The 23,787-nt window shown below is 34.3% G+C and overlaps 4 protein-coding genes across 6 annotated transcripts; 2 read left to right on the top strand and 2 right to left on the bottom strand.

The window, feature by feature from the left end:
* Nucleotides 1-488: 488 nt before the first annotated feature.
* LOC101218708 lies at nt 489-3,291 on the top strand. Of its 2 annotated transcripts, none has more exons than XM_004144679.3 (4): nt 489-1,087; nt 2,017-2,087; nt 2,192-2,579; nt 2,689-3,291. In XM_004144679.3, the coding sequence occupies exons 1-4, from the start codon at nt 971-973 to the stop codon at nt 2,887-2,889; spliced, it is 777 nt and encodes a 258-aa protein (XP_004144727.2). In that variant the 5' UTR covers nt 489-970; the 3' UTR covers nt 2,890-3,291. The 2 variants fall into 2 exon arrangements, with proteins under 2 accessions (XP_004144727.2, XP_031736367.1); XM_031880507.1 differs by having other exon boundaries at nt 490-1,087; nt 1,947-2,087.
* A 2,678-nt stretch (nt 3,292-5,969) lies between these two features.
* On the top strand, nt 5,970-10,960 carry LOC101217753 (signal recognition particle receptor subunit alpha homolog). Its single transcript, XM_004144675.3, has 10 exons — nt 5,970-6,158; nt 7,343-8,318; nt 9,046-9,130; nt 9,219-9,314; nt 9,418-9,570; nt 9,662-9,769; nt 9,865-9,984; nt 10,183-10,308; nt 10,395-10,478; nt 10,568-10,960. The coding sequence occupies exons 2-10, from the start codon at nt 7,363-7,365 to the stop codon at nt 10,691-10,693; spliced, it is 1,854 nt and encodes a 617-aa protein (XP_004144723.1). The 5' UTR covers nt 5,970-6,158; nt 7,343-7,362; the 3' UTR covers nt 10,694-10,960.
* Nucleotides 10,961-12,352: 1,392 nt separating this feature from the next.
* Nucleotides 12,353-17,677, bottom strand: LOC101218233 (probable arabinosyltransferase ARAD1). 2 transcript variants are annotated; one of them, XM_004144677.3, is made up of 9 exons: nt 17,110-17,676; nt 16,378-16,551; nt 15,440-15,597; nt 15,206-15,353; nt 14,840-14,955; nt 14,610-14,748; nt 14,139-14,249; nt 13,583-13,651; nt 12,353-12,737 (listed from the first exon to the last, which is right to left on the bottom strand). In XM_004144677.3, the coding sequence occupies exons 1-9, from the start codon at nt 17,617-17,619 to the stop codon at nt 12,606-12,608; spliced, it is 1,557 nt and encodes a 518-aa protein (XP_004144725.1). In that variant the 5' UTR covers nt 17,620-17,676; the 3' UTR covers nt 12,353-12,605. The 2 variants fall into 2 exon arrangements, with proteins under 2 accessions (XP_004144725.1, XP_031737403.1); XM_031881543.1 differs by lacking the exon at nt 12,353-12,737 and adding an exon at nt 12,766-12,982 and having other exon boundaries at nt 17,110-17,677.
* Nucleotides 17,678-18,302: 625 nt separating this feature from the next.
* LOC101217994 (TOM1-like protein 1) lies at nt 18,303-23,787 on the bottom strand. The gene is made up of 4 exons (XM_004144676.3): nt 23,665-23,787; nt 22,173-22,734; nt 19,726-19,971; nt 18,303-18,988 (listed from the first exon to the last, which is right to left on the bottom strand). Exons 2-4 carry the CDS (start codon nt 22,689-22,691, stop codon nt 18,563-18,565), a joined length of 1,191 nt encoding a protein of 396 aa, XP_004144724.1. The 5' UTR covers nt 22,692-22,734; nt 23,665-23,787; the 3' UTR covers nt 18,303-18,562.

Here is a 23,787-nt window from a genome sequence, read left to right as displayed (position 1 = left end):
AAAAAAGGAATATTCTCCAAAATGTCTATTAATTTGACCATAGAGACTGAGATGGTTTTTCTGAAGACAAAATGAGAAAGCGATGAACATAAAAAGGGGGTTTTATTTGGTTCGGTTTGGTTTTCCATCTCATCATTTTTTTTTTCTTTCTAATTTTCAAATTAAAATTGAACATTTTTTTCTTGACAAAAATAACAAACATATATCCACCCAAATAATTGTTTTTTTTGTTCCTATAACTTAGAGAGTTTGCTTAAAATGATAAAGAAACTTAATTTATGGGTTCGATTAAAATAAGAAAACCAAACCGGATAAAAAAGTTAAAACTTTTCTATAAACCAAACCGAACCCATATATGTGTGTGTGTGTGAGAGAGAGAGAGAGATAGAGAGAGAGAATCTTTATGGATTGATTGATTTAATAGAGGAAAAAAGAAGGAAAGGCTTTAAAGGCAAAGAAGCACTATCCACAAACATCATCTGCAAACCCCATTAAAACAGTTCAACACAAACAGAAATTCATTCCCTTTTCTCTTTCCAAAAAAACAAACAATTAATAATAAAGAAAAAAAGTTATACACATCACTCACACAATTCACTGAATTTTTGTTCTCAAGATTTTTCACCATCCACACATCAATGGAATCCTCTTTCTATATCTCATCAATGGCCCAGTTGGACCAAACCAAAAATTCTTCTCTCCAACAAATTCCTAATTCAATCAGAGAAAAACTGCCTAAATTTCTCTTCTTTCTCTCTCTCTCAACTTCCCTGAATCACCCTCCGATTTGGGTTTTTTCTCCCTTCCCTTCTTAGTTCTCTTCTAGGTTAAGATTTAACCAAAACCCTTCATTCTTTTCGCCCCCCCTTTTTTTTTCCTTTTCCGCCATTGTTTCTCCTTCTTCTCCTCATTCTCTTTTCTGGGTCATCTCTTTTTTCGACCATCGTTTCGATTTTTCTCTTTTAATCGAATGAAGAAAGCTCGAAAAGGGGTGGCTGCGAATTCAATGGCGTGTGCTCTGTTTGAGAGTTCGATGGTTGGGATCAAACATCAAAGTCTCTTGCAGGATTACGAGGAGTTGCATAACGTAATATTTTCGTTTTTGGATTTTTCTCCCTGTTTTAATCTCTTTTATCGATGTGCTTGTTCTTCGATTATTGTTGTTTATTTTTCGAGATTGGTTATTTGTTGATTGGTTGCTGAGTTTTGAGACTGTACTTGTTTTGTCCTTGATACTAGAAAAGATGAAGATCTTGGCCTGAGAAGGCTTTGAGACTGTATTTGGTTGCTGAGAAAATTTTGAACTGTTGAAATATTGCTTTTGATGTTTGTGTTAATTTTTGGTGTTTTTAAATGCTAAAAGAAAATTAAGCTTATGGGGTTCAATCTCTTTTATATGTTGTTGGCTTAATCGAGGATACCTCAAGGGGTTTAGACAGTTCCATTGGCTAAGAGATCATAAGTTTTAAACTTTCGACCCCATGTGTTCCGTTTTTCCCTTAGTGTAGAAGTGGTACTTAAAATGCCTTTAAGCCCTTAGAAAGGTAATCTAAACATGCAATAAATCAGGGCGTTTAATTAAATGAGATAATGTGTCTCCTGTAATTGTGTTCAAGTTTGAAGTAAATATGACTTGATATTATTGATTTTCTGTAATAGAGTTAGTTGTTAGTTTCAATGTTGAGTGAGATTAGTCAAAGTGTAAGTATTCAATTTACGTTGCTTTTTGTATTTGTTTAGGAGTGATATATTTGAATTTATATACCTAGCTTAGCTCAACTTGGATACCCATTACATTGGTTTGAACATGATCTTATCACTCACGAATAATGAAAGTACAATCTTTGAGGGGTGGGGGTGCCCTGTATGTTTTAAGGTTTCAATTTTTTTTACCATATGGTTGATGGATGGAATTCCTGCTCAGTTTTACTTCTAATGTACTGCAGAGATAATGAGGGTATAGCTTGTGAAAATATTTTACGTAGAACTTGACCAGTTGAAGCATTTTCATCTCAGGAAACAGAAGCCATGAAGAAAAAACTACTGATTGCGAAGCGGAAAAAGGAAACCCTTTTGGATGAAGTTCGGTATAGTCTAGCATCACTATTCTCCTTTCCCTCTATCTGTGGGTTTCTATCAGGAATTTGCTAATGTTGTTAACTGAGTCCTGTTTATTTCTCCACTCCTTTAGATTCCTGAGGCATAGATATGAATTGTTGAAGAAGCAGCCTGCAAACATCCAGCCAAAGGTTGGTTTCAAGCGGCCACGGAACCTTGAACTCAAACCTCCCACCGTTAAGAAAGAAAAGAGTTCACGGAAAAGAGAAGCTTCTTTGAAGCCGCTTGCTCAAGCTCATGACGTAAACCAAAGGGGAGGAATCTACAATGGGGTTGAAGCCTCTTCTCGAAAATCTCAGTCGTTTTTCGACCTAAACCAGAAGTCAAATACGTGCAGCAAGAAGGAAGTCATTGTGAACAGTTCTTTTCCTACTTTTGACCAGAAAGAGAGAGTATACAGAGCACATGAAGCTGCTGCCAACAGGAACATGACCCCGGTTTTCGACCTTAACCAGATTTCGGTACCTACCATGACTTCAATTTCAGCTTCTTTTAGTTAGAAACGTTTCAACTTTTCCGATTACATTCAAATGCAACTCTCAGTCCTTTAACATCTGTTTCTTGCTTCAGAGGGAGGAAGAAGAACTGCAAGCTGGTTTCAAACCAGTGAGACTGGAGGACGAGCCGAAGAATATCTTCCCAAGAAGCGAACACGATGCAAAGAACAGCGAGTTGGTGTTATCATCAATGTGTAGGAATGATGATAATGGATCAAACAGAGCAGGAAAAAGGAAGATCTCATGGCAAGATCAAGTGGCTTTAAGAGCATGAAGTCCTCTCTAATTGAAAAAATCATTGAGGATCCTTCATTTGCATAGTCTGCATAGGTGCAAAAACTCTGATTCCTTGAAATCCCATTATTTTTATTTTTTTCATAATTCAAGCGAGAAAATGGTGACCATTCATGTTGAATGACTTTCTAAGTGCTTAAAAATGTTTGACAAGAAATTTTTAAGTACTTAGAAAGTCATTACAAATAGTTCATACCTAAAGTCGTAGTTAGTGGTAGGTAATTATTGTGATGGGAATTAATGAAAGAATGTCTGAAATTTCGATTTCTTCATCTCAGGACTATGGTTGCGAATTGTTTAAAAAGCGGCATAGGAATAAAATTGTGTACAATATTTGTTCTAACTTTTATCATCAATACTACTTTCTAACAACTTCACGTTATATTTAACCCACAAATAAGTTAAATGAGTACAATATTTTCTTTTATTGTCTACTTTAAAATGTTTGATATAAATAATGTTTTAAAGGATGCTTTCAATATATTTCTTTTTTTCTATGATAGTAGAGTTCATACATTTTCTAAATTATAAAAAAGTTGATAACATCGACCCTTTAATAACATCTGATATTACTAATTACTTGTTATATTTTTCGAGTTTAGATATTAAATGTTTGTAATTTGAATGAATGAATTTTAAATATTTTTCTTTTAAATATTTTGATTAATTAAAGTGGATAAATAATCATTTATCAATTATGTGTGAGACCAATTAATGTAGCCCATACAGTATCATTTATTAGGTTTAAATCATATTTTGTCTCTAAAACTTTTCATCTCGTTCTATTTTGGTCTTTAAACATAAAATTTATTTTAGTCTTTACACCTTTTAATAATAATAATAAAAAAAAAGCTTACTTTAGTCCCTAACATTAGGATTATGCAAAGTTGTAATCTAAAAAAAATAAAATTAAAGATGAGGGAGCTGCCGAGTCAGGGAAGAGACGTTGGAGAGTAGAGTTTTGGAGAGAAAAATAACAAACATAGTTTTTGGGTTTATTTGATTATGTGTTGATTATATTTATATGTTGGCATAAAAGATTTATGAAATAAATTAACCAAATTTATTGGTTATCTATAAATTTAATTAATATGATAAATTTAGAATTTAATCATCTAAATATAGAAATCGTTTCATTATTTCATTAAAATTTTATATTAAATAAGCTTAGATTGGACTAAAATAAAAGGTATGGACCAAAATAGAACATGCTATAAAATTTAGGTACCAAAATAAGATTTAAACTTATTTATTATATTGTTACATTAATGTGTAGTTTTATTTAAAATAATGTTATATTAATTTATTGTTTAACCCATATAAATAAAAGGTAATGAATTAAACATTCATTGAACATAATTAAATTGTTTAATTAGCTACTAAAAACAATTAAATTAACAATAATAATTTATATTAAATAGTTAAGATAGTGTCAAATATTAATGAGTAATTATAATAGGGAGTAAATTTATGGATAATAATAAAGTATATAACAACATTTTTAAAAACCATTATAAATATAGTGAAATCTATCCGTGATAATCAGATTTTGCTATAGTTACAATTTTTTTTAAAATGTCAGTGTACATGCTAATCCTTTAAATCTAATTATTATATATGCAATTGTTTCAACGTTAATCTTATATGAGAGTTAAAAAAAACCCACACTCTAGAATCTTTTGCAATTTAGTGAATCGAGTAAAAATTGAGACAATTTTAGCCGATGTACTTTCATGGTTCGTTTTTAGTTATTATATTTTCAATAAATCTTAAATATAGTATTTTCCAAGCTAATTATTATCAAAATTGGTTATCGAGTTATATGATGAAATTTTACATTTAAATTATTAAATAAATAGATAAGCAAGAAATTTAAATCTCGTGTTAAAAAGAGTCCCTAATAGTATCTAATTTGTTTACTATATTTAAGTATGATTTCAAGTAGAGATTTCAAAAATGCCAACTTAAACTCAACTCAATTGGAACATGTATGTACTTAAAGACAATGTCTGAGATCCCGATATTCCCTTGCAACCTAGCAACAACACCGTCCTTATTTGTATTAAAGGCTTATGATTCAAAATTCAAATCCCTAACACTTTTCTACAATCGAGCCACCAAAAAGGAAGGTGCAGTTTATTGATATATATAGTAACTTTTAATCCTTTTAATGTCACAGGTTCAAATCTCCTCTCTATTGTGTAAATTGTGCACTTATGTTCCATATTGCCTACTATATTGAGAGTTTATGTCAAAGGACAATGTAGTGGTCATTGTGCCAAGCTTGCCCTAGAGTTGTGGTTGGTGAACTGAGATTATTCTCCTTATAGTTAGTGTGTATATGCATTTGACATAAGTTTGAAAATTATGGGTCTAGATAGTATGGTTTATGTTTTCCACTTTGTATCTATAATAGAATTAGTGTAATTATAGGCATTTAGCTTGTAATGGATTTTGTTTAGTTTGCATTGTTGGTTATGAGGCCGCTATGTTAGTTATTGCAGTTGATTGGTAAGTGTTGTCAAAGTATGACACTGTTTGCTAGCTCTCGCACCCTCTTTTGAGGCCAAAGAGAGAAAGGGCTCTGGAAGAGGGTGTGACAATAGTCACTTAATGGGCTTGATTTTGACCCAATGTTTTTCTTGGCCCAAATTTCCATCGTAAAAATTCAAAATTACCCCTATTATAAGGATATTATGTATAAAATTATCAGCGTTAAAATATGAACAAAAACTGTTAATACCTCGTTATAAAAAACGTTTATAATATTTTAAAAGTTTAAGAGTATTTTTCATACATAATAACGAGATTTTAACAAAAAAGAACATATATATAAAGTTAAGGGGTATTTTGTATCATTTAGCCAAAAAAAAAGAATTAAAAAGAAAAAGAAAAAGAAAAGTACATATTTTTTTTAAAAAAAATTCAAACCATGCAAAGACTAAATGATAATTTAAGTTAAATTGGAAAACTTCGTTTCCGTTACTGTTAGCGTATGCGCCGTCGGCTAGATGGCTTGGCTGAGCTGGCGTGCGGTCATTTTTAATTTGAAGATTTAAGCCTCAAATAAAATAAAACGCGGAGACAAACTTGGACTTCCATTCCCTTCTTCTTTCTTTTTTCTTGTAGGAATTCTTCTTCTTCCTTATAAAATTCTCCTTTAGATTTTTTTTTTTCCTTTTTAATTTAATTTTTTTCTTCTGTAGTTCGCTTCTTGGTTTAGATTTTCGACAAAGGTAGCTTTTACAGGTTTGTTCCTTCTCTTCATCGTTTTCTCCGATTGATCCATTTCCTCTATTTTCACTTTTGGATTGGAATTATTACGATCTATGTTCAATCTCATTTGATCCATGCCCTAGATTGAAATTGTGTCTCTGTAATTATACTTAGTGGAATTTGTTTGATTTGTTTTGGAAATTTTGTTTCTTTATGATGATGTCTTTATGGATTTGATGGGTGTATTTGTTTGTTTGGTGGAATCGAAATGATTTATGATTTGGGTGTTTTGTTTCTTTTGAGAATTATGATTTGGTCAGAGTTTTTTCTTAATTATTTTCTGTTGTTTTGTTTCATTTCCTCCCGTTTTTAAAGATGTGTTTAGATTCTGGTTGTTTTTGTCCTTGCGATTGTATTTTTGTTTTTATGTAGTTGAAATCAATATGATTTCAGATAATTCATTTGGTTTGCATAGGGATTTGAGGATTTGACGTTCGGCACCCTATAACTTTGCAATGAGAATGATTTGGGTGAAGTTTTTCCTCTTGTTTGTGCTTTTATGCTTCAGTTGCCTCAACCAAGATCGCTTTCTGGAAGTCTTGAAAATTTGTAGCATTGAGTTTGTGTTTAGTTCGCGACTGAAGCTTCAAGGAAAAAATATTTTCTTTAAATTTTCGTAAAAGGGGGGGAGAAAGGAAGTAATTCTACTAAAAATTTCTCCTATGAACTCGTAGGTTATTTGGTTGGTTGACACTCTAGACTGCCTTGTTACCATTCCACATAACTCAAAGGTTTTAAGAGTAAACTCAATATGGATATGGTTTCATTAGGATTGCAGAGTCAGGAACAAGAGAGGTTGCTTCGCGCAAGTTACATACTTTCTATCCTCGGGGAGAAGAGCCAGTTGTCATTATTCAGGGAGAAGATTAATTTGGTTGGAAAGATTTATTGTCCTTTTGTCTTTAGGTTGTCATTGGTTTGTTATGATTAAAGTTTCTTGTTTCCTAGAAAATAGAAATTATTCCCTGTGAGTAATGTTGTACTTCATTGTCTTTTATTTTGTGACAAGCAAACAGTGATTTATTGGATGAACTACAGTTAACTTCTGAATCCATTAATTTTCCAAAATCCATTGTGATTATATGTTGTGATTAGAATCATGCAATACCAACTGAAGAAATTTCCACCAATTATTAAATAAATGTACTTATTTGCAGGGTGTTTTAAATAGATCAAGATGTTAGAGCAGTTGCTGATATTCACTAGGGGGGGTTTGATCTTATGGACTTGTAAGGAGCTTGGAAATGCACTTAGAGGCTCTCCTATTGACACTTTAATCAGATCCTGTCTTTTAGAGGAACGATCAGGTGCAGCATCTTATAATTATGATGCTCCAGGTGCTGCTTACACCCTCAAGTGGACCTTCCACAATGAGCTTGGCCTTGTATTTGTTGCGGTGTATCAAAGGATTCTTCATTTATTGTATGTGGACGATTTGCTTGCAATGGTGAAACAGGGGTTTTCTGAGATATATGACCCAAAGCGGATGGTCTATGATGATTTTGATGAAACTTTTAGGCAACTTAGAATGGAAGCTGAGGCTCGTACTAATGAGTTGAAAAAAACAAAGCAGGTGGGAAAGCCTTTGAACAATGCCAGGAAGCAAGGGCAGGATCAGAAGACTGGATTCGGAGAAAACAAGAAAAGCAACAGTGGTTTGGCAGATGATGGTGATGCTGAGCGTACAAAAGGACATAAGTTGGAGAATGGTTACTCTAATGGTAACCATGTTATAGAATCTAAACTGACTGCTGTTGTTAATGGAAAAGAAAATACAAGTTCCAATGTTGGGGCTTTTGATGTAAATAAACTTCAGAAGCTTAGGTCTAAAGGTGGAAAGAAAACTGATCCTGTTGCTAACAAGGGCTCCAAGGAAGAGCCAAAGAAAAAGGTAACAAAGAAGAATAGAGTTTGGGATGAGAAACCCACTGAGGCAAAATTAGACTTCACAGATCCTGTGGGTGAGAATGGGGATAACAACATCGATGTTTTGGCAGCAGATCAGGGCCAAAGTATGATGGACAAAGAAGAGGTCTTTAGTAGTGACAGTGAGGATGAAGAAGATGAGGAAGGTGACAAGGGTAGCAAGCCCGATGCTAAGAAGAAAGGGTGGTTTTCGTCTATGTTCCAAAGGTAAACCTTTTTATTTCATGCATGTTTTTCATTCATAGCCTCATCTTTCTGACCAGTTTACAGCAATGTAAAAAAAAGGTTTTGCATTATGGTCAACTTACACACTTTAGTTCCTTGACCTTTATTTGCAGTTGGTCAATTAATGTTTATCAGACCTTTGAATTCTCTGATTCACAATCTGACATTTTTTTGTCCACCGTTTATATTTCTAATTACTTTTCCCCCATATTTCAATTTTTTTTCATCGTTGTTAATGTTCAAAGCGTGAAATTATTAAATTTATATTGCATTTGTTATTTGGCCATTTTGTATGTTTTAACTGGATGGTTGCATCAGGTTGTGTAGATGAGTTTGACTTACATTTTGAATGCACTAACAGGCCTTTAGGACTGCCATTTAGTAACAAAAACAAATTATATTCTATGTGTACTCTTTTGGACTTTTGATACTAAGACGAACCTATGTTTCTCTCTGTGTGTGTTATATATATAGAAGTTTAGAAATGAAAGTGGAGTCTGGAGACTATCTTATTATTTGTGTTCTCTATAAAGCAAGAGAAACTGAGGAGAGCTATCATAAAATGACATCCAGAAATTCCACCTTGTTCTTTATGACATGACTTATTTTTTTATTACTTTGATATGTTAAATTTAATGTGAGATTATCAATCTTTTCTCATTTTGTTTTCCTTTTTAAAAATTTTTTTTGGGTACTTTCATGTTTCCAGTATCTCAGGCAAGGCAAGTTTGGACAAGGCAGACCTAGAACCAGCTCTGAAAGCTCTCAAGGACAGGCTTATGACAAAGAATGTGGTATGTTTTCTCTCCATATTTATCTTATCATCTCTTGTTTGTAACTTTTGGCTGCAACTTAACAAGATATTTCCTGGTTGGATTTTAGGCTGAGGAGATAGCTGAGAAACTTTGTGAATCAGTAGCAGCTAGTCTCGAGGGAAAGAAGCTAGCTTCTTTCACTAGGATTTCTTCAACAGTCCAGGTACATCTTTGAGTAGCCCGTGTCCAATATGTATTCTCACCTACTTCATTTCTTATTGAATTTTGTAAGTGACCAAGAACCTTGCTTTAATTTCTCATTACAGGCTGCAATGGAAGAAGCCCTAGTCCGTATATTGACTCCAAGACGCTCCATCGACATTCTGAGGGACGTGCATGCTGCAAAAGAACAAAAGAAGCCTTATGTGGTAGTGTTCGTTGGAGTCAATGGAGTTGGAAAATCAACTAATCTTGCAAAGGTCAGGCCTCCTCATTCCTGCAGAAGTTTGTTCCACGTGTTTTGATATGGCTTTTGATTCGAGAGTTTAATGCTTTAACTTTTATATACAGGTGGCCTATTGGCTTCTGCAGCATAAAGTTAGCGTCATGATGGCTGCTTGTGATACATTTAGATCTGGAGCAGTGGAACAGCTTAGAACTCATGCTCGTAGACTTCAGGTATATGATTTCACATTGATATTCCAATTTCAATTTTCATGATTTTGTTTATCAAGACTCATTCGGTCCCTATATTTATCCTTGATCACTTTCAGATCCCTATATTTGAGAAGGGTTATGAGAAAGATCCTGCGGTTGTAGCTAAAGAAGCAATCCAAGAGGCATCCCGCAACGGATCAGATGTAGTTCTTGTTGATACAGCTGGGAGAATGCAGGTTTGTTACTTTTCTTATTAACCAAAATTGAAGTGATTGTATCCTAAAATTGTTGTTAGTTTTCTAAATATTGGATGCAAATTTGTGTGAGCATGTGCCAGTTGTTAATTGGCAAGGTTGTAGACGATCTTCGTATTCACATTTGTTGTATGAAGTCTTTGAATATTCATTCATACCAAAACATGTTGCAACTCTCAGGATAATGAACCACTCATGAGAGCTCTCTCAAAGCTTATCAACCTTAACAGTCCGGATCTTGTCTTGTTCGTTGGGGAGGCCCTCGTTGGGAATGATGCTGTCGATCAACTTTCGAAGTTCAATCAGGTTTTGTTTCTATATACGTTGCATTTTTTGTCATCTTACCTATTCAACTACCTCTTGTCTTTACTCTCTGATCCTTGTCATTGCAGAAACTAGCTGACCTATCAACTTCACCCGAACCCAGACTGATTGATGGTATCTTGCTCACAAAGTTCGACACCATCGACGACAAGGTAAATAAATTGAGGAACATTCCTAGCTAACAAGGGGAATCATAATCAACCATTTATCAATCAATATAACAAGTTGAGGTTACTTGCAGGTTGGAGCAGCATTGTCTATGGTCTACATATCTGGAGCACCGGTAATGTTCGTCGGCTGTGGACAGTCATATACCGACCTCAAGAAGCTCAATGTCAAATCAATCGTCAAAACGCTTATCAAATGAGAGGCCTGTGCCAGTACAAACAATCCCTTAGATGTATTGATGATGATAAACATTTTATGAGTTTGTTTGTGTTGTTTAATTGTCCCCTATGACCACCCAATGCCCATATATATTCACATATTATTAAGTCTGTGCACTCAGTGGTGTGATGTTATCCTCTTTCGTTTGTTGGACTGTGGATTGTGGATTGTTTTTGCCCCTCTTCTCTTCCCATGGCTTCCTCTCTTTTGTATATGAGGTTGGCTACTTTTCATTTTTCCTTCTTTCCATTTTAGTTTTGGTAAGTCTTTTGTTTCCTCTTAGGACTACATTAGGCATGATCAAATATATTTGACATATAATGTAATAACCCAACTTCTTAATATAAGTTGAATTATTACTATTAAAAACAAATAACAATTTTGCATTTAAAGAAAATGAGGAAAACTAAATCCTTAAATTCAATTACTCAATCATAAATCATAATTTGGCAAAATAGAAAAAGAAAAGTGCTAGGTAAACATAGTTCTAGTTTGGTTCTATCTAAATTTTAAAGAAAATAACATAAAATAATTATGAGTTCAAATCAATTTTAATAAAATAATAAAAATTAATACACAATGTAATTCTCCTATGTCAATGTTATGTGCCCTTCTTTAGATGAACTATATTATATTGTAGATTAAATTTGGATCTTTGAATAGAATTATTTCAAGCTAAGTATGTTGATTTTGAAAAAAAAGGTGCACTTTGTTGATATAAGTAATAACTTTTAATTTGTTTAAGCATTTCTTAATTTTACTTTTATGTCTTTAAGATCTCTCTCCTTCAAATGCGATATCAGTTTATTCATGTTCCCCTCCTAAATTCAAAGCATTACATATATATAAAAAAAATATATGTATAACTTTTTCAAGTATAGCATCCTACCATACGTGGAAACAAGCTTCTAAGCTCTAAGAAGTTATTTTTGAGAAATTCACTTGTTATTCTATTTAATTTTTTTACAAATTTAAGGTATTATTTTAGTTATGGTACTTCCAAAATTTTGTTTTGACTTAGGTTGTTTTGAAGATGCAAGTGGCTTTTAAATTATGGTGATTGAATCTTGACTATTAGAGACTGGAGGTTATGTTAATATTAAGTCAAGTCCAAGTTTACTTTAGCTGTTATGAATAAATACTATAGAATCATGGGGTTGAATTTCTATATTTTCAACCTTTGAAAAACATTATAGTCTTGAATCCCAAGAATTTTTCAATATAAACCTTAGACCTTATACTTTTCATCGCTTCATTGGACACATCTAAAAGCATACGTAAGCTTGATGGTTTGAGTTGTGAGAAGAAAAGGAATGTTGAAAGGAGTAAGTTTGGGTTCTTCTATGTCTTTCCCTTTTTCCTTCTATGTAGATGTTTAGCAAATTGTATCTGTAAATTTACTACAAAAAGTCCACAAGAATGGTTAAAATGAAAATACCAAATCCATAGCTTAAGGGTATAAAATTCTACATTAACCATACTTTCTAAAGGTATAAAATCCCCATGGAAACACAAGTGATAGTTTGAAGTATATCATGAAAAAAAAAATGTAAATTACAGAATCTAATCTCTAAACTTTGAAATTATGGTTAACTTTTGGAAGTATTTAATAAGTTTTTTATAGAACTTAAAAAAGATATCTAATAAATTTTTTTTTTTAACTAAACAATTTCGAAGTTTTAGAAATTCTATAAGTGAAAATTGATAAAGAAGAATTAAAAATATAGATCATCCACTACAAATCCCCACAACAAAACAAATAAAGGTGAAAGAGTAGAAAGGAAAAGACAATCTCCTCTCCCTATGCAACTCTAGCATTGAAGAAATCTAACCCTCTGGATGACTTTTTCTTCCAATTGAAGCCTTTTAGCGATGAGTTGAAAAGGAAAAGATTATAATGAAGAAGGAGGAGAGTTAGTAAAATTGGAACGCCTACAATCACAACTGCATACACTTCTAGATTCTTTTACTACACGTTGGGACCTCCTTGTATGAAGCTTTATATTCACCAACTTGCCACCGATCTTCACCGCAACAAATCAAAATCGACGGTTAAAATATTGATGTCGATATTCATATTTATATTTCAATTACTGTACGAATATATTCAATCAAACGTAATATCAATATCAATGAAAATCCCCAATTTAATATATCAAAGGATATTTTAAGCCTTGATTACGCTTACATTCATTTACTTCACCTCAAAGATTTGCTAACTGTAACCAAGCCACCGAACTCCCTTCATTCTCAGAACCACCCCTTGCAACTAAACATTGATTTGTAACCCTCAATTAACTACCGTCAACACTATTTCAAAACCCCCTATTTATTATAGTATTTACACTTTACTACAGTATTTTCTATCCTACGGCTAAATGTTTACTGTTTTCTTCTCAAACTAAAATAATTTACAACTAAAAAATAACTCAAACTAAAATAATTTATACTCTAAGCACAAATTATTATAACCAAACTACAATGATCGAAGATTATAATAATCAACTTCTTGCCCCAAACATCATCCCTTAATTTCTTTGGAGAAGAAAAAGGAACACCCACATGTGCTAGTGGTTGGATTTCAATAGCATGGCAAAAGAGTTTGTTATATTGTACTATTTGATTTTGGATGAACATAATGATTTTTAAATAATTAAAATCACTTTCGTCTTATTCAAATTTAATCCAAAGATTATCTAAAACAAATCTTTGATCATTCAAAATCACTTTAAATTTGATTTTCAAAATTACTATGAAGGCATGTTTTGAAGTGATTTTAAATATGTAAAAATAGGAACATGCTCTTCGACTGCAATTAGATATTTGCCACAAGACCAGGACAAGTAGAGATAGAGGATGAGAAGCTAACCATTTTCCAAGCCAAGTCTTCCGGGCCCATGGGTTGAGCTGGACTGGAGTAAATGAAATGTCTTGATAACTGACAGATGCCAGGAAAGAAGAGAAGAAATTAGTTTCACGATGGGAGGAGAGCCTAATCCCAAGCTAAGGAAGTTGACCAAGGAAAGAAAACTCTTCCAATGGGCACAAAGATAATAAAGATTGCAAATGTCAGCATGAAATTCACCCAAGAGGGGTAAAAATAACAAGATGCTAAAACTAATCCATTGCTGTTTCAGAAACACTTATGTGGTTGAATTGTAATTCCAAAAAGGTCCCAACAAAGAAATAGCCATAATCTATATTAATCGATTATCGACACCAACTAGTGTATCTCAGTTGAGGAACAAAGATCATTCAAGATGTAAAACACCAAGCACTAGAATGATATGTGATCCTCCTCGCTTAGCCGCATGCCCAAGAAGAAGTGCATAGAAAGTTATCCGAACCAAAAACTTTGATAAAGCAAGAAATAGCACTATAAAGGTATTTATTAGAATTAGTTATAATTTGGAGGAGCTACACACCTTGGCGAGATTTTGTTGCAATCTTCTGATATCAGCAGCACTAAAACTCCTCAAATATGTTAAAAGCCATCCTGATTTTAGAGCATCGCTTGAGGAAACAAATAATGCAATCTGCAAGAGGAAAATGCCATTTGAGATCTAGGACATCAGAGAGAAACGTTCCACAATTCTCGCATACTTCTTTCACAACTTATTCAGTAAGATGAAATCATGCTATTGACCAAGCAGTCCGGATAGAGAAATAATTTATTAATTCTTTTCTTTTACTGCTTTCAAGAAGTTTTTTTATACGATTTTGGTTGACCAATGAAATCAATTTCAATTTTGTATAACCAAAGATTATATCAGTTGCTATATTTTTAATGTAATGAAATGTCTCAAATTTATTAATGTAACAGAAAATTAAATACGTTACCAATCTGGCTTCAAGGTAAATATTAAAAAGAAAGTGACACAGATACATCAATTTACCTTCCTGTAATCAAGTATTCCTTCAAATGGAAGCTCCAATTCATCACTAACAATGACAGGAATGCAGCCGCTGACAATAGCATCAAACAATCTGGCAGATGATGGAGTGTCGCCGGCAGGACTTAAGCAAAAGATGGATCTGGAGATGGAAGAAAGGTTGGACAATCTGAAATCTGCAATGGTAACAAAAGAGAATGCAGAAGAGGTTAAAATAAAAACTTAAATATTACTTGCGCATTCCAGTCTGAGCTGCAGCTTTCCCTCCTTCTCCAGCCGTTCCTTCTTCTATTAGTACATCATCTGCACCACTTAGCTCTCCACCAAGTTTTGCCCGTATCTTTCCTCCCTAAGAGTAAGTAGAATAGTCAATCAAGGGCTATGCATGAATTATGATTCTAGTCTATTACCAAAGCACTCATCCACCGCCAGCTAAAGTTTAAATTTTACATGGTTGTCTTTGGTTCCGTTTAAGAAATCAACTCATAACGTCATGTGTCTCACTAAAGAAAGTTCATGCATCTTACTATACATTAAACAAATGCATAAAGAAAAAGTATGAAGTGCAGAAAATTCCACTGATATTTACCAAAACTTACCGCATTTCTTTTGAGCCGACCACGGAAAAAGAGGAGTATGCTTCTCTTTGATTGCTGATATGATAAGCATTTGCTGTCACATAATTCAACATTTGGAACATAGGGAAGTATAAGGTCCTTTTCCAGAAAGACTTGTCCAGGCTTGTACCTAAAGATATTGGGTACATGTCACTTAATCAAGCTTCAAAAGAACATTCAATATCTTCTAAGAGGTTCTATCATGTTAATGTCTACCAGTTTCCTGTTGAGTCCATATCTGGTAGTAACCAAATGGCATTCTTCATAAATTTTCTAACGGTCTTAAAGGACCATGGATGATGAACTGGAAGTATGTGATCCCTGCCTTCAGATCGCTTCCATGCAGGTTGATCTGTCACCCATTTCAGAGCCTCCTGGATCCACATGTAAAAGTAAATCAATGCTTTATGGAGCACAAACAAAAGCACTGTATTTTGAACAAAAATAAAATTCCAAAATAATCATAATTATGCTCCAGGAAAAAGAACATATTGCACTGAACATTGAATTTTATTTTGAAACTTTTTGGTCTCAGTGAACCCTAAAGTTCTGAGACTTCAAAATAAAAGAACAAGAAATCAATCTATTAGAGCGATGATCAGATCAGCTAACCTCTATGACTGGACCAAGTCAAACTTTCATTGCCAAGTGAGATAAGCAAATTCAAGTAATTAATAGGTTTAATGAATCCATGGTACTCCTTATTCCTCAACCAATAGGATTCTCAAAAGTTCACCTCAACATAGCGCCACCCTAACCAATCAACAACCATTCCAAATCCCAAAAAAATCCTTTCCTTTAGGCTGCTCTCTTCTAAGTATTAGGGACGATGCACAGAATACAGATCATGGTGAACTATTATTGAATACCTTGGTCATTGAAACCATTGATTTCCACAGTATTTAGTTTCATAGCCAACAGAATCTCTTCCTATCCTATACAACTAATGGGAATCAGCTTGGCAACTCCATCCTCCCTTAAGACAGACACCTGCTCACATCTAGAGATTGCTCGCTTTAGAGCAGTTCTTCCCCCTCCTCTGATTAATTAAATAAATCCACTTCCGCCTTAAAGAAAAGACTAATATGATATAGGCACGACATGCATAACAACTGAAAATATAATAAAAGAAAACCTTGGAAGCTCACTCACACCCTGTAAAGTGCTTTGCACTGTTGTTTCTCCAACAAGAAGAAGCTGATAGTTGTGAAGAAGGGAATATAGAAGAGATCTGCTTCCTCCTGCCGATAAACCCTCACCACACCTTTCAGCAATCTCTCCGACTCTGGAGCGATTAAGTCGGCCCACAGCCAGTAATCAATAGAATGCTACAACAGAAACCCATTTTTGGCATTTTAGTTACGACAAATAGAAACTTGTAATTCTGAAATAAATACTTAAGTATATGGAAAACTAAAACTGCATCTATACACAATGAAGCAAGAAGCTACCCATAGACTTCTACATAAGGCTCATCACTTCATAACATCAACAAGAAACGAGATAAACGTATCTAACATGAATATGCTACAAAAAAAATAATCCACTTTCAAACAGTAGAATCGTCTTATGTTCTCTGAAATTTTTTAATCTCCATAATTCATATCAAGTAGAATAATGTTATAAACACCGTTTTCAACAATGTAAAAAATGCGGTTCAAACAAGTTCACCCGTTAAGTATATTATATATACTAGATTAAACAGTCCTAATCTATTAACAAAACTTCGAGTGAATATTAGAGCATCTCGTATTCAGATCAATAGTGGCATTTTCTGTCAATTAATATTGATAATTACACAACAATGTAATATTGAAAATCACTCGAGTACAATGTAAATTCCCGAAGCCACAAGTGAGGTAAGCATAAAATTCATAACTAAATACCTGTTCAATAAGGCGGTGGACGGGGCTGCCATTGGAGGTGAGATTAGAGGTCTCTCTATAGGTATTCCTGAACGTCCAGAGCAAATCATAAGTGAATTTCCACGGCATTTCATAAACATAAACTCTAATTGGAGATCCCAACGGAAAGTACGGATCTCGAATCACCCGCTCCATTTCTGCCTCAGAAAGTGCCTCATCGAGCTTCCTAGAGGCGTCTTCAACATCACCGGCAACAGGAGCGGTATCATCACGTAGCGGAGGGGATTTAGGAACCTTGTGAGTGAGAAAATGCTCGAGTGAAACGACGAAGGAGGTTTCGGGTTTGAGAGAGGAAATTGGAGAGTGGAAGGAAGTGGGATTGGGATGGGGATTGGAAGGGGATAAGAAAACAAGGATGAAGAGAACGGAGAGAGCGAGAAGAGAGAGTGTGAAGAGGAGAAGAGGAGATCGATTGGATCTTTGGATCTGAGCAGACATTGATGATGAAAATGGAAGGTTTCTTCCTCTCATGATGCTGTGGTGTTGTGTGAAGGTTTCTTCTTCAAACTGTTTCCCTTAAACTTAAACTTACACGATCATATCAATTTAAATCATTCAATCTTGTTTTATTTTGATACACTTGTAAAAAAATGAAGTTTAAATTTATACATTTACAAAAGTTTAAGGTTAAATTAATATATCTATTAATTTAAATTTTAAATTGATTCAATAAAGTTTAATATTTTAAATGAATAAAGTTTAATATTTTAAATGAATACCATTATTAATTAAGAGTTTAGGTTGATGTAACTTTAAAAAAGGTATAATTTGATATTTGTCCTTTTTTTCAGTCTTGGTAGATTAGATTTTTTTTAGTACAATGTGTGAAACCAAAAGAGGTTAAAGACAAAGGGAATAAGAATGAATACCATAATCTATTCATAGAAGATGGTCATCAAGCCACACACATGAAGCTAAATCAACCCACTAAGATGTATATGTCGAATAGCATCTACGATAGTCTGAATATCACTCTTGTATTAATCGTTTCCAATCAAGAGGACGTAAGATCTTAATTATTTATGAAGAGTTTATCAGGCTATAGAAACATCTACAAAATGTCAACCTCTTTTGGATGTTGCAATAACACTTCATTTACATCTACCATTAAAAACTCAAGGAATACCTACTTCCAAACAAACCCTTGATAAAAGTGAAGGAAAGAAAACAAACTTTGTATTATTTATAAATGATAAAACTCATGGTGTGTATAATAATATATACGCACACGCCATCATATGGAACCAAATCCAAACATCAGAAACTTGAAAAACGTGCAGAAGTTAATGTAGAAGTTTACAAGATGCATCTAAACATCTAATGTACGAAGGAGTTACACAGCCGTTTTTCTTAACATCAAATAAATCTTTCTAGATTGACATAGGTGTGGAATTATCATCTGTTCAAACCAAGCTCAAAAGGAAATCAGATCCTTGTCTTTTGATGAATCAGGCTTCTTTGGATCGTGTCCCCGATCAGATCCACTTCCACCTTTCTTGCCAAATATCATCTCGTCGAGATCATCCATCATGTCATCACTGCTTCCACCGAGAGATCGGCCGCGTGAAGTAGCCGGTTTTCTAACCAGAGAGTCTTCCTTGGCATGACGGGGAGATTCGTCAGGTTCTACAGCAACCGGTATCATGGCAGGTTCTGGTTCACGTTGAACAGTTGGAGGCTTCTTCAGTTCTTGATACTTGGTAAGGACTTTCTGAACCTCGTCATTCACATTCAATGCCTCAAAAAGTAGGGCCTCGTTGTCTCCAGCAGTTTCGATAATTCGTTGGATGGTCAATTGTGACTGACGACATTGCAGTACAAGGGTGCTAGTCAGATCATCCTGCAGAGGGAGACAAACAAGGTAGTATCATTCTATCATTCATGGTCAAATTGAAAAGATAATCAGCTTGAACATCTACACGATATCTTATGGGAAATTTAAGCATAAAGCAAAAATAGCAAGTCCAAGTCCAAGTCCAAGGTCCTAGCGAACTAAGGAATAATATCTACTCCTAGTAATAGAGTGTGCGGAGGTACGGATAGTGATCCCAGTTAGTTTGGTCACTGAAGTTTAACGTGTCATTTTAGGCTTCAGTTTCGAAGCTTTTCAGTAACTATTCTCTAGGTAATCTTACTCAGTTGGAAACCATTTCTTTAGGGGTTACTTTTTGTGGGCTATTTGTACGCCTTGTATTCTTTTTTTTCTTTTCTTTTTTTTTTCCAATGAAAGTTGTTGATTTAAAACAATAAAAAATAAAAACAAACTCTCGAGAACATTGAATAATTTTCTTCTTTTCTTTTTTGCAAAATGAACCTAGAGAGTGAATATTCTCCGACCATGTTTTCATGATGATTCTCAATGTGGGTTGTTGAGTTCAAACATTGATTTAAAGAATCTACGTTGGGGAGGCCTGGTTTTACCTTAGGCTGTTCTTATTCTGTTCTTTTTTAATCAATTTATTCTAATGTTTCCTTGTCAAAAAATAAGAAAATAAATGATATTGTAAAATAGTAAAACACATACATATTGAGAGAGAGAGGGAGAGAAATCCGAACATTATGAAAGAGATGCATTACCTCAGAATTATCCTGAGGGGGCGATGAGGATAACACTGTGGAAAGAAGCTCAATGCAGTTCCTTGCAACGTCAAACGCTTCCTTTGTTTCTTCAGCTGTAAAGGTTTGGACGGGAATGTCATGTTGGAAATCTTCGGCATAAATGGCTTCTGTCTCCGATACTGGAACTGTGCGAGCAGGGGTGAAAATGGGTGCAAGACTCTCATTGTCCCGACCAGGGAATCGAATGCCTCTTGATTTTAAACTCTGACAGATACAAACAGAAGAAAAGTAATGGTTAATCACTCTTCTATTCCTCAACCCACAGGGAAAGCATCTAAAAGAAAACTAGCAAAATAAAGTCCCAAATTGTTACTCTCCAAACTTTCTTGCATGAAATGAATGAGAAAAAGTCCAAAACTAGCGAAAATCGTGTCTCCATACTAGGAGTATTAAAAATTCGAGAATGATATCAACTTTCATATAAAACAATATTTTAGAACCTAGCCGTCTCATTAATAATATGTAAGCGGGTGTTTCAACACAATGAGATATTGATGCTTTCAAATTTCAACAACGTTCTCCGGAAAGCTTCGTTTCCTTTTGCAAAAGAAATTGGAAGCCTCAAAAGGGATGCTAATACATTTGGAAAGTGCACTCCTGGACTTTGTCCTAAGTGATGTACAGGAATAGATAGAACTTCCTCCCTTTTAAAACAATTGGTCGATCCATCCCACATCAATTGGTATTTGGTATCAAAGAGGAAGGTAGTTTCACCTTTATATTGGGGAAGAAGGAAAAGAACACATCAATTGTTATGAAAATTTTCTGGATAATTAGTGGTTCCCTTCCATATGTAATCCTTCTCGTACTGCTTCCACATGTACAACTTTATATTCCTATCTGTGCAGTCAGCCAAACCACTCCACACGTACAACTTTAAGTACGAAGTACATCCCATATTTCCAGACCGTCAAACCACTTCCAAGTCCATTGAGATGAAGAAATATACACCAAATACCATGTATTGCTAACACTTCAGAGAAGTGGTTGCATGTCCATTCATCCAAGGGTATAACTAGATTAGAAATAAAATAAAATAATTGATCACTTTAAGACCTTTTGGAACGAAAATCCGACCTTTGGAATAAAGTTGTTCGACCAGTCCACTGTTCAAAATAATGTTGTTTTAGGACTCGGACTCCAAAATGGAGCACACGGTTAGAGACTGTGATAATTCGGAATTATTACAAAGGGTTTATGGTGTCAATACATTTCTCATTTCTTATTCCAATTGTTTAATTTTTGTTGCTTCACATACAGTCTGCAAGCTTTCAGTATTGTTAGTTAAGAACATATTGAAGTGTGAAGTCTTTACTAGTGTCCCATATACTTCATCCAACCTTGATACCAAGGCTAAAACTCACCAATCAACTCAATCTAAAATACTAATACATTTAAAGAAACTCCAACACATATATACACGGCAGGAGAGTAGTTACAAAATCATTTTGAAAGAACACACCAAGAAGCTACTTCCCTTTTAATTAAATCAAGATTTTCTTACCAAGATAAGCTTTTACCGCACTTCATCCATTCAAGCATTTTTTGTTTGATAAGAAACGGATATATTCATAGAACAAAAGTAAGGGACAAGAGGGCCCTTTCCGAGAAAGACTAAAGAATAAGGGTCTTCCAATTGTTGAAAATCATAGAAAGGCTGAAATTACAAAAGTGCTTGTGTAATTCGTACTCCACCAAGAAGTTGTGCATTGCAACACAGTCCAAAAAGAATCAAAAGAATTATAATTGTCTTAAAAAATTCTACTATTCCTCTTTCCAAATACACCACAAAAGGGAACAGTAGCACAACTCCACAAAATGCTTTCTTTTGGACTATAACCTCTGATATTGAAACCTTCCAGCATCCATCTATCAATCTTACTAGGAAGGCAAACCTCCAAATTAAAGATTCTAAACAAAGTGTTCCATGCTTTCCTAGTAAAAATATAATGCAGAAATAAATGGTACAGGGTCTCCTCATCTTTCAAACAAAGGCAGCACTTCGAAGGACTGAGCATGTGCTGGATTTTTTTTGAAGTTTCTTGGATAGTGTTGAGACATCTATCCAAGAATTAAACATAGTTTGTTGCCAAGTTACTATAATTTGACATGAACTTCCTATAAACAATATTTAAGAAGTCACTACATGCATAGTATATCATTCTATGTATAAACTTAGAAAACGGAAACACCAGTAGATGAAAGAGGAAAGAAAGGGGGAAAAAAAACAAAGAGCGTCCTTCTAAACTTAATCCACTGATATTATGCTAAAGCCCTAAATCTTTTTCATACTCAGATCCCATTTATTTAGAAGAGAAAGAGGGTACAGAAATATATGGATACCATTACTCAAATAGAAAAATGATAAATAACAAAAACAAGAAATAAAAGAAATATGCGCATACCTTGTATGTTTCTTCATAAACAGGCAAATATCGAAGCTCACTAGTTGATTCTCCCCATGCTTCAATCAACATTAAAGCCTTATTCCGATTATTGACAACAGTCTGTGGATCATCAATTAACTTCACCATCTCATCAAGAACTCTCTCAGCTGCCACCTCAGAGAAAGACTTCTCACAATTTTTAACACATGTCTCAAGCAGCACCATTGCCAAATACTGGATCCTCGGATTTTTCAACATTATACGTTTTTTAATCCCACGAATCAAGTCTATGCTGTTGATTTTCTCAGAATTAACCATGTCACATATTTCAAGATTCAGGGCCCAATCCGGCTCTTCCAGAGTCTCTGCTGTGGCATCCTCAGCAAGCTTATCGCCCTGGTTTGGACCTTGAAAGAGTTCCTTCATTTTGAAACTCATGGAGCTGACACCTGCACTCATCTTTCGGCTCATCTCTGTCCCACTAATCTTTAGGCGTTCGCCCAAGGCATTTACTTTATCCATCAAGTTGTCACTCATCTTTCCTACTGAACAATATCAAGACAAATGCAAAATAGAATCCCTGGAAACACGCAACTCTTGAGAAGACAGAAAAAAGTGACGTTTCATATTTAAGTTCTGTAAAGAAAAACATCGAAATAACAAATGCAGCATTCTAGAATATGGAAATGGAAGGTGGCAGACGATACAACAGGCAATAAGTTTCCAATTGCTGTAATCTTGTTGGCAAGAAGATTAAAGTATACAAGTAAAAACTCTTTTTCAATAATAATATACAATTAAAATCTCAACACATCAGAGAAGAAAATTTCAGAAACCTAGAGGATAACAGTTGAGAGAGAGTAGATCATCCTGTTTTGATCATTGAAAGTGGTAAGAGGCTACAAAAACCATTAAAATCTCTTAAACCGACCAATATCCTAAATTGAAAATCAAAATAAAACTTCCAAGATTTTCCTTCATAATCCACTTCAATGAAACCAAAAATTTATGCAGAAATACCACCTTTGCACATGCAAACCACCTCAAAGAAAAACCCTACCCACCTCGTACAAACCAGAAAAAAAAAATTGACAGGCAGAAAATATAGTCTGAATAAAGAGTCATCGAAATTCCAAACCATACATCAACCCCCCAAATCCAAACAAATTTTCAAACAAACCCTCCAACCGAAATCACTCAGAAGAGGGAGGAAGAATCTCTCATAAGAACACCGCCTTTTTCTCAAACGGCAATCGAGCTCCCAACTCCGACCGTCAAATCGTCCCAAATTATCAAGAAATCCCATAGAAAGCAACAGAATAACCCGTAAACGATAGGATATTTTTTCAACGTTTTCTTCACATACCCTTTCCCCGAAACATTACCAGCAATCGAGAAGAGTCAAACAACCGATCAGATCAAGAATTCCTAAGCTACGATCTCTTGAATTAACCAAATTCTAGGGGAAATGGAAAAAAGTATTGGGGAAAGAAGGGAGAATGGTACGTACCTTTGAAGTTTTGGTTGAGACGACGGTGCAACGACTCCCGAAGTGAAGCTTTTCTTTCTCAGTCTCTCTCGCTTGCCTTGTCAACGGTTCCTGAAACTCTATTTATTGTTTGCAATTGAAAAC

Source organism: Cucumis sativus, chromosome 2 (assembly GCF_000004075.3).
Source record: "Cucumis sativus cultivar 9930 chromosome 2, Cucumber_9930_V3, whole genome shotgun sequence".
Lineage (NCBI taxonomy): Eukaryota > Viridiplantae > Streptophyta > Magnoliopsida > Cucurbitales > Cucurbitaceae > Cucumis > Cucumis sativus.
The sequence above is the reverse complement of the archived record's forward strand: the minus strand, read 5'-3'. Positions and strand labels throughout refer to the sequence as shown.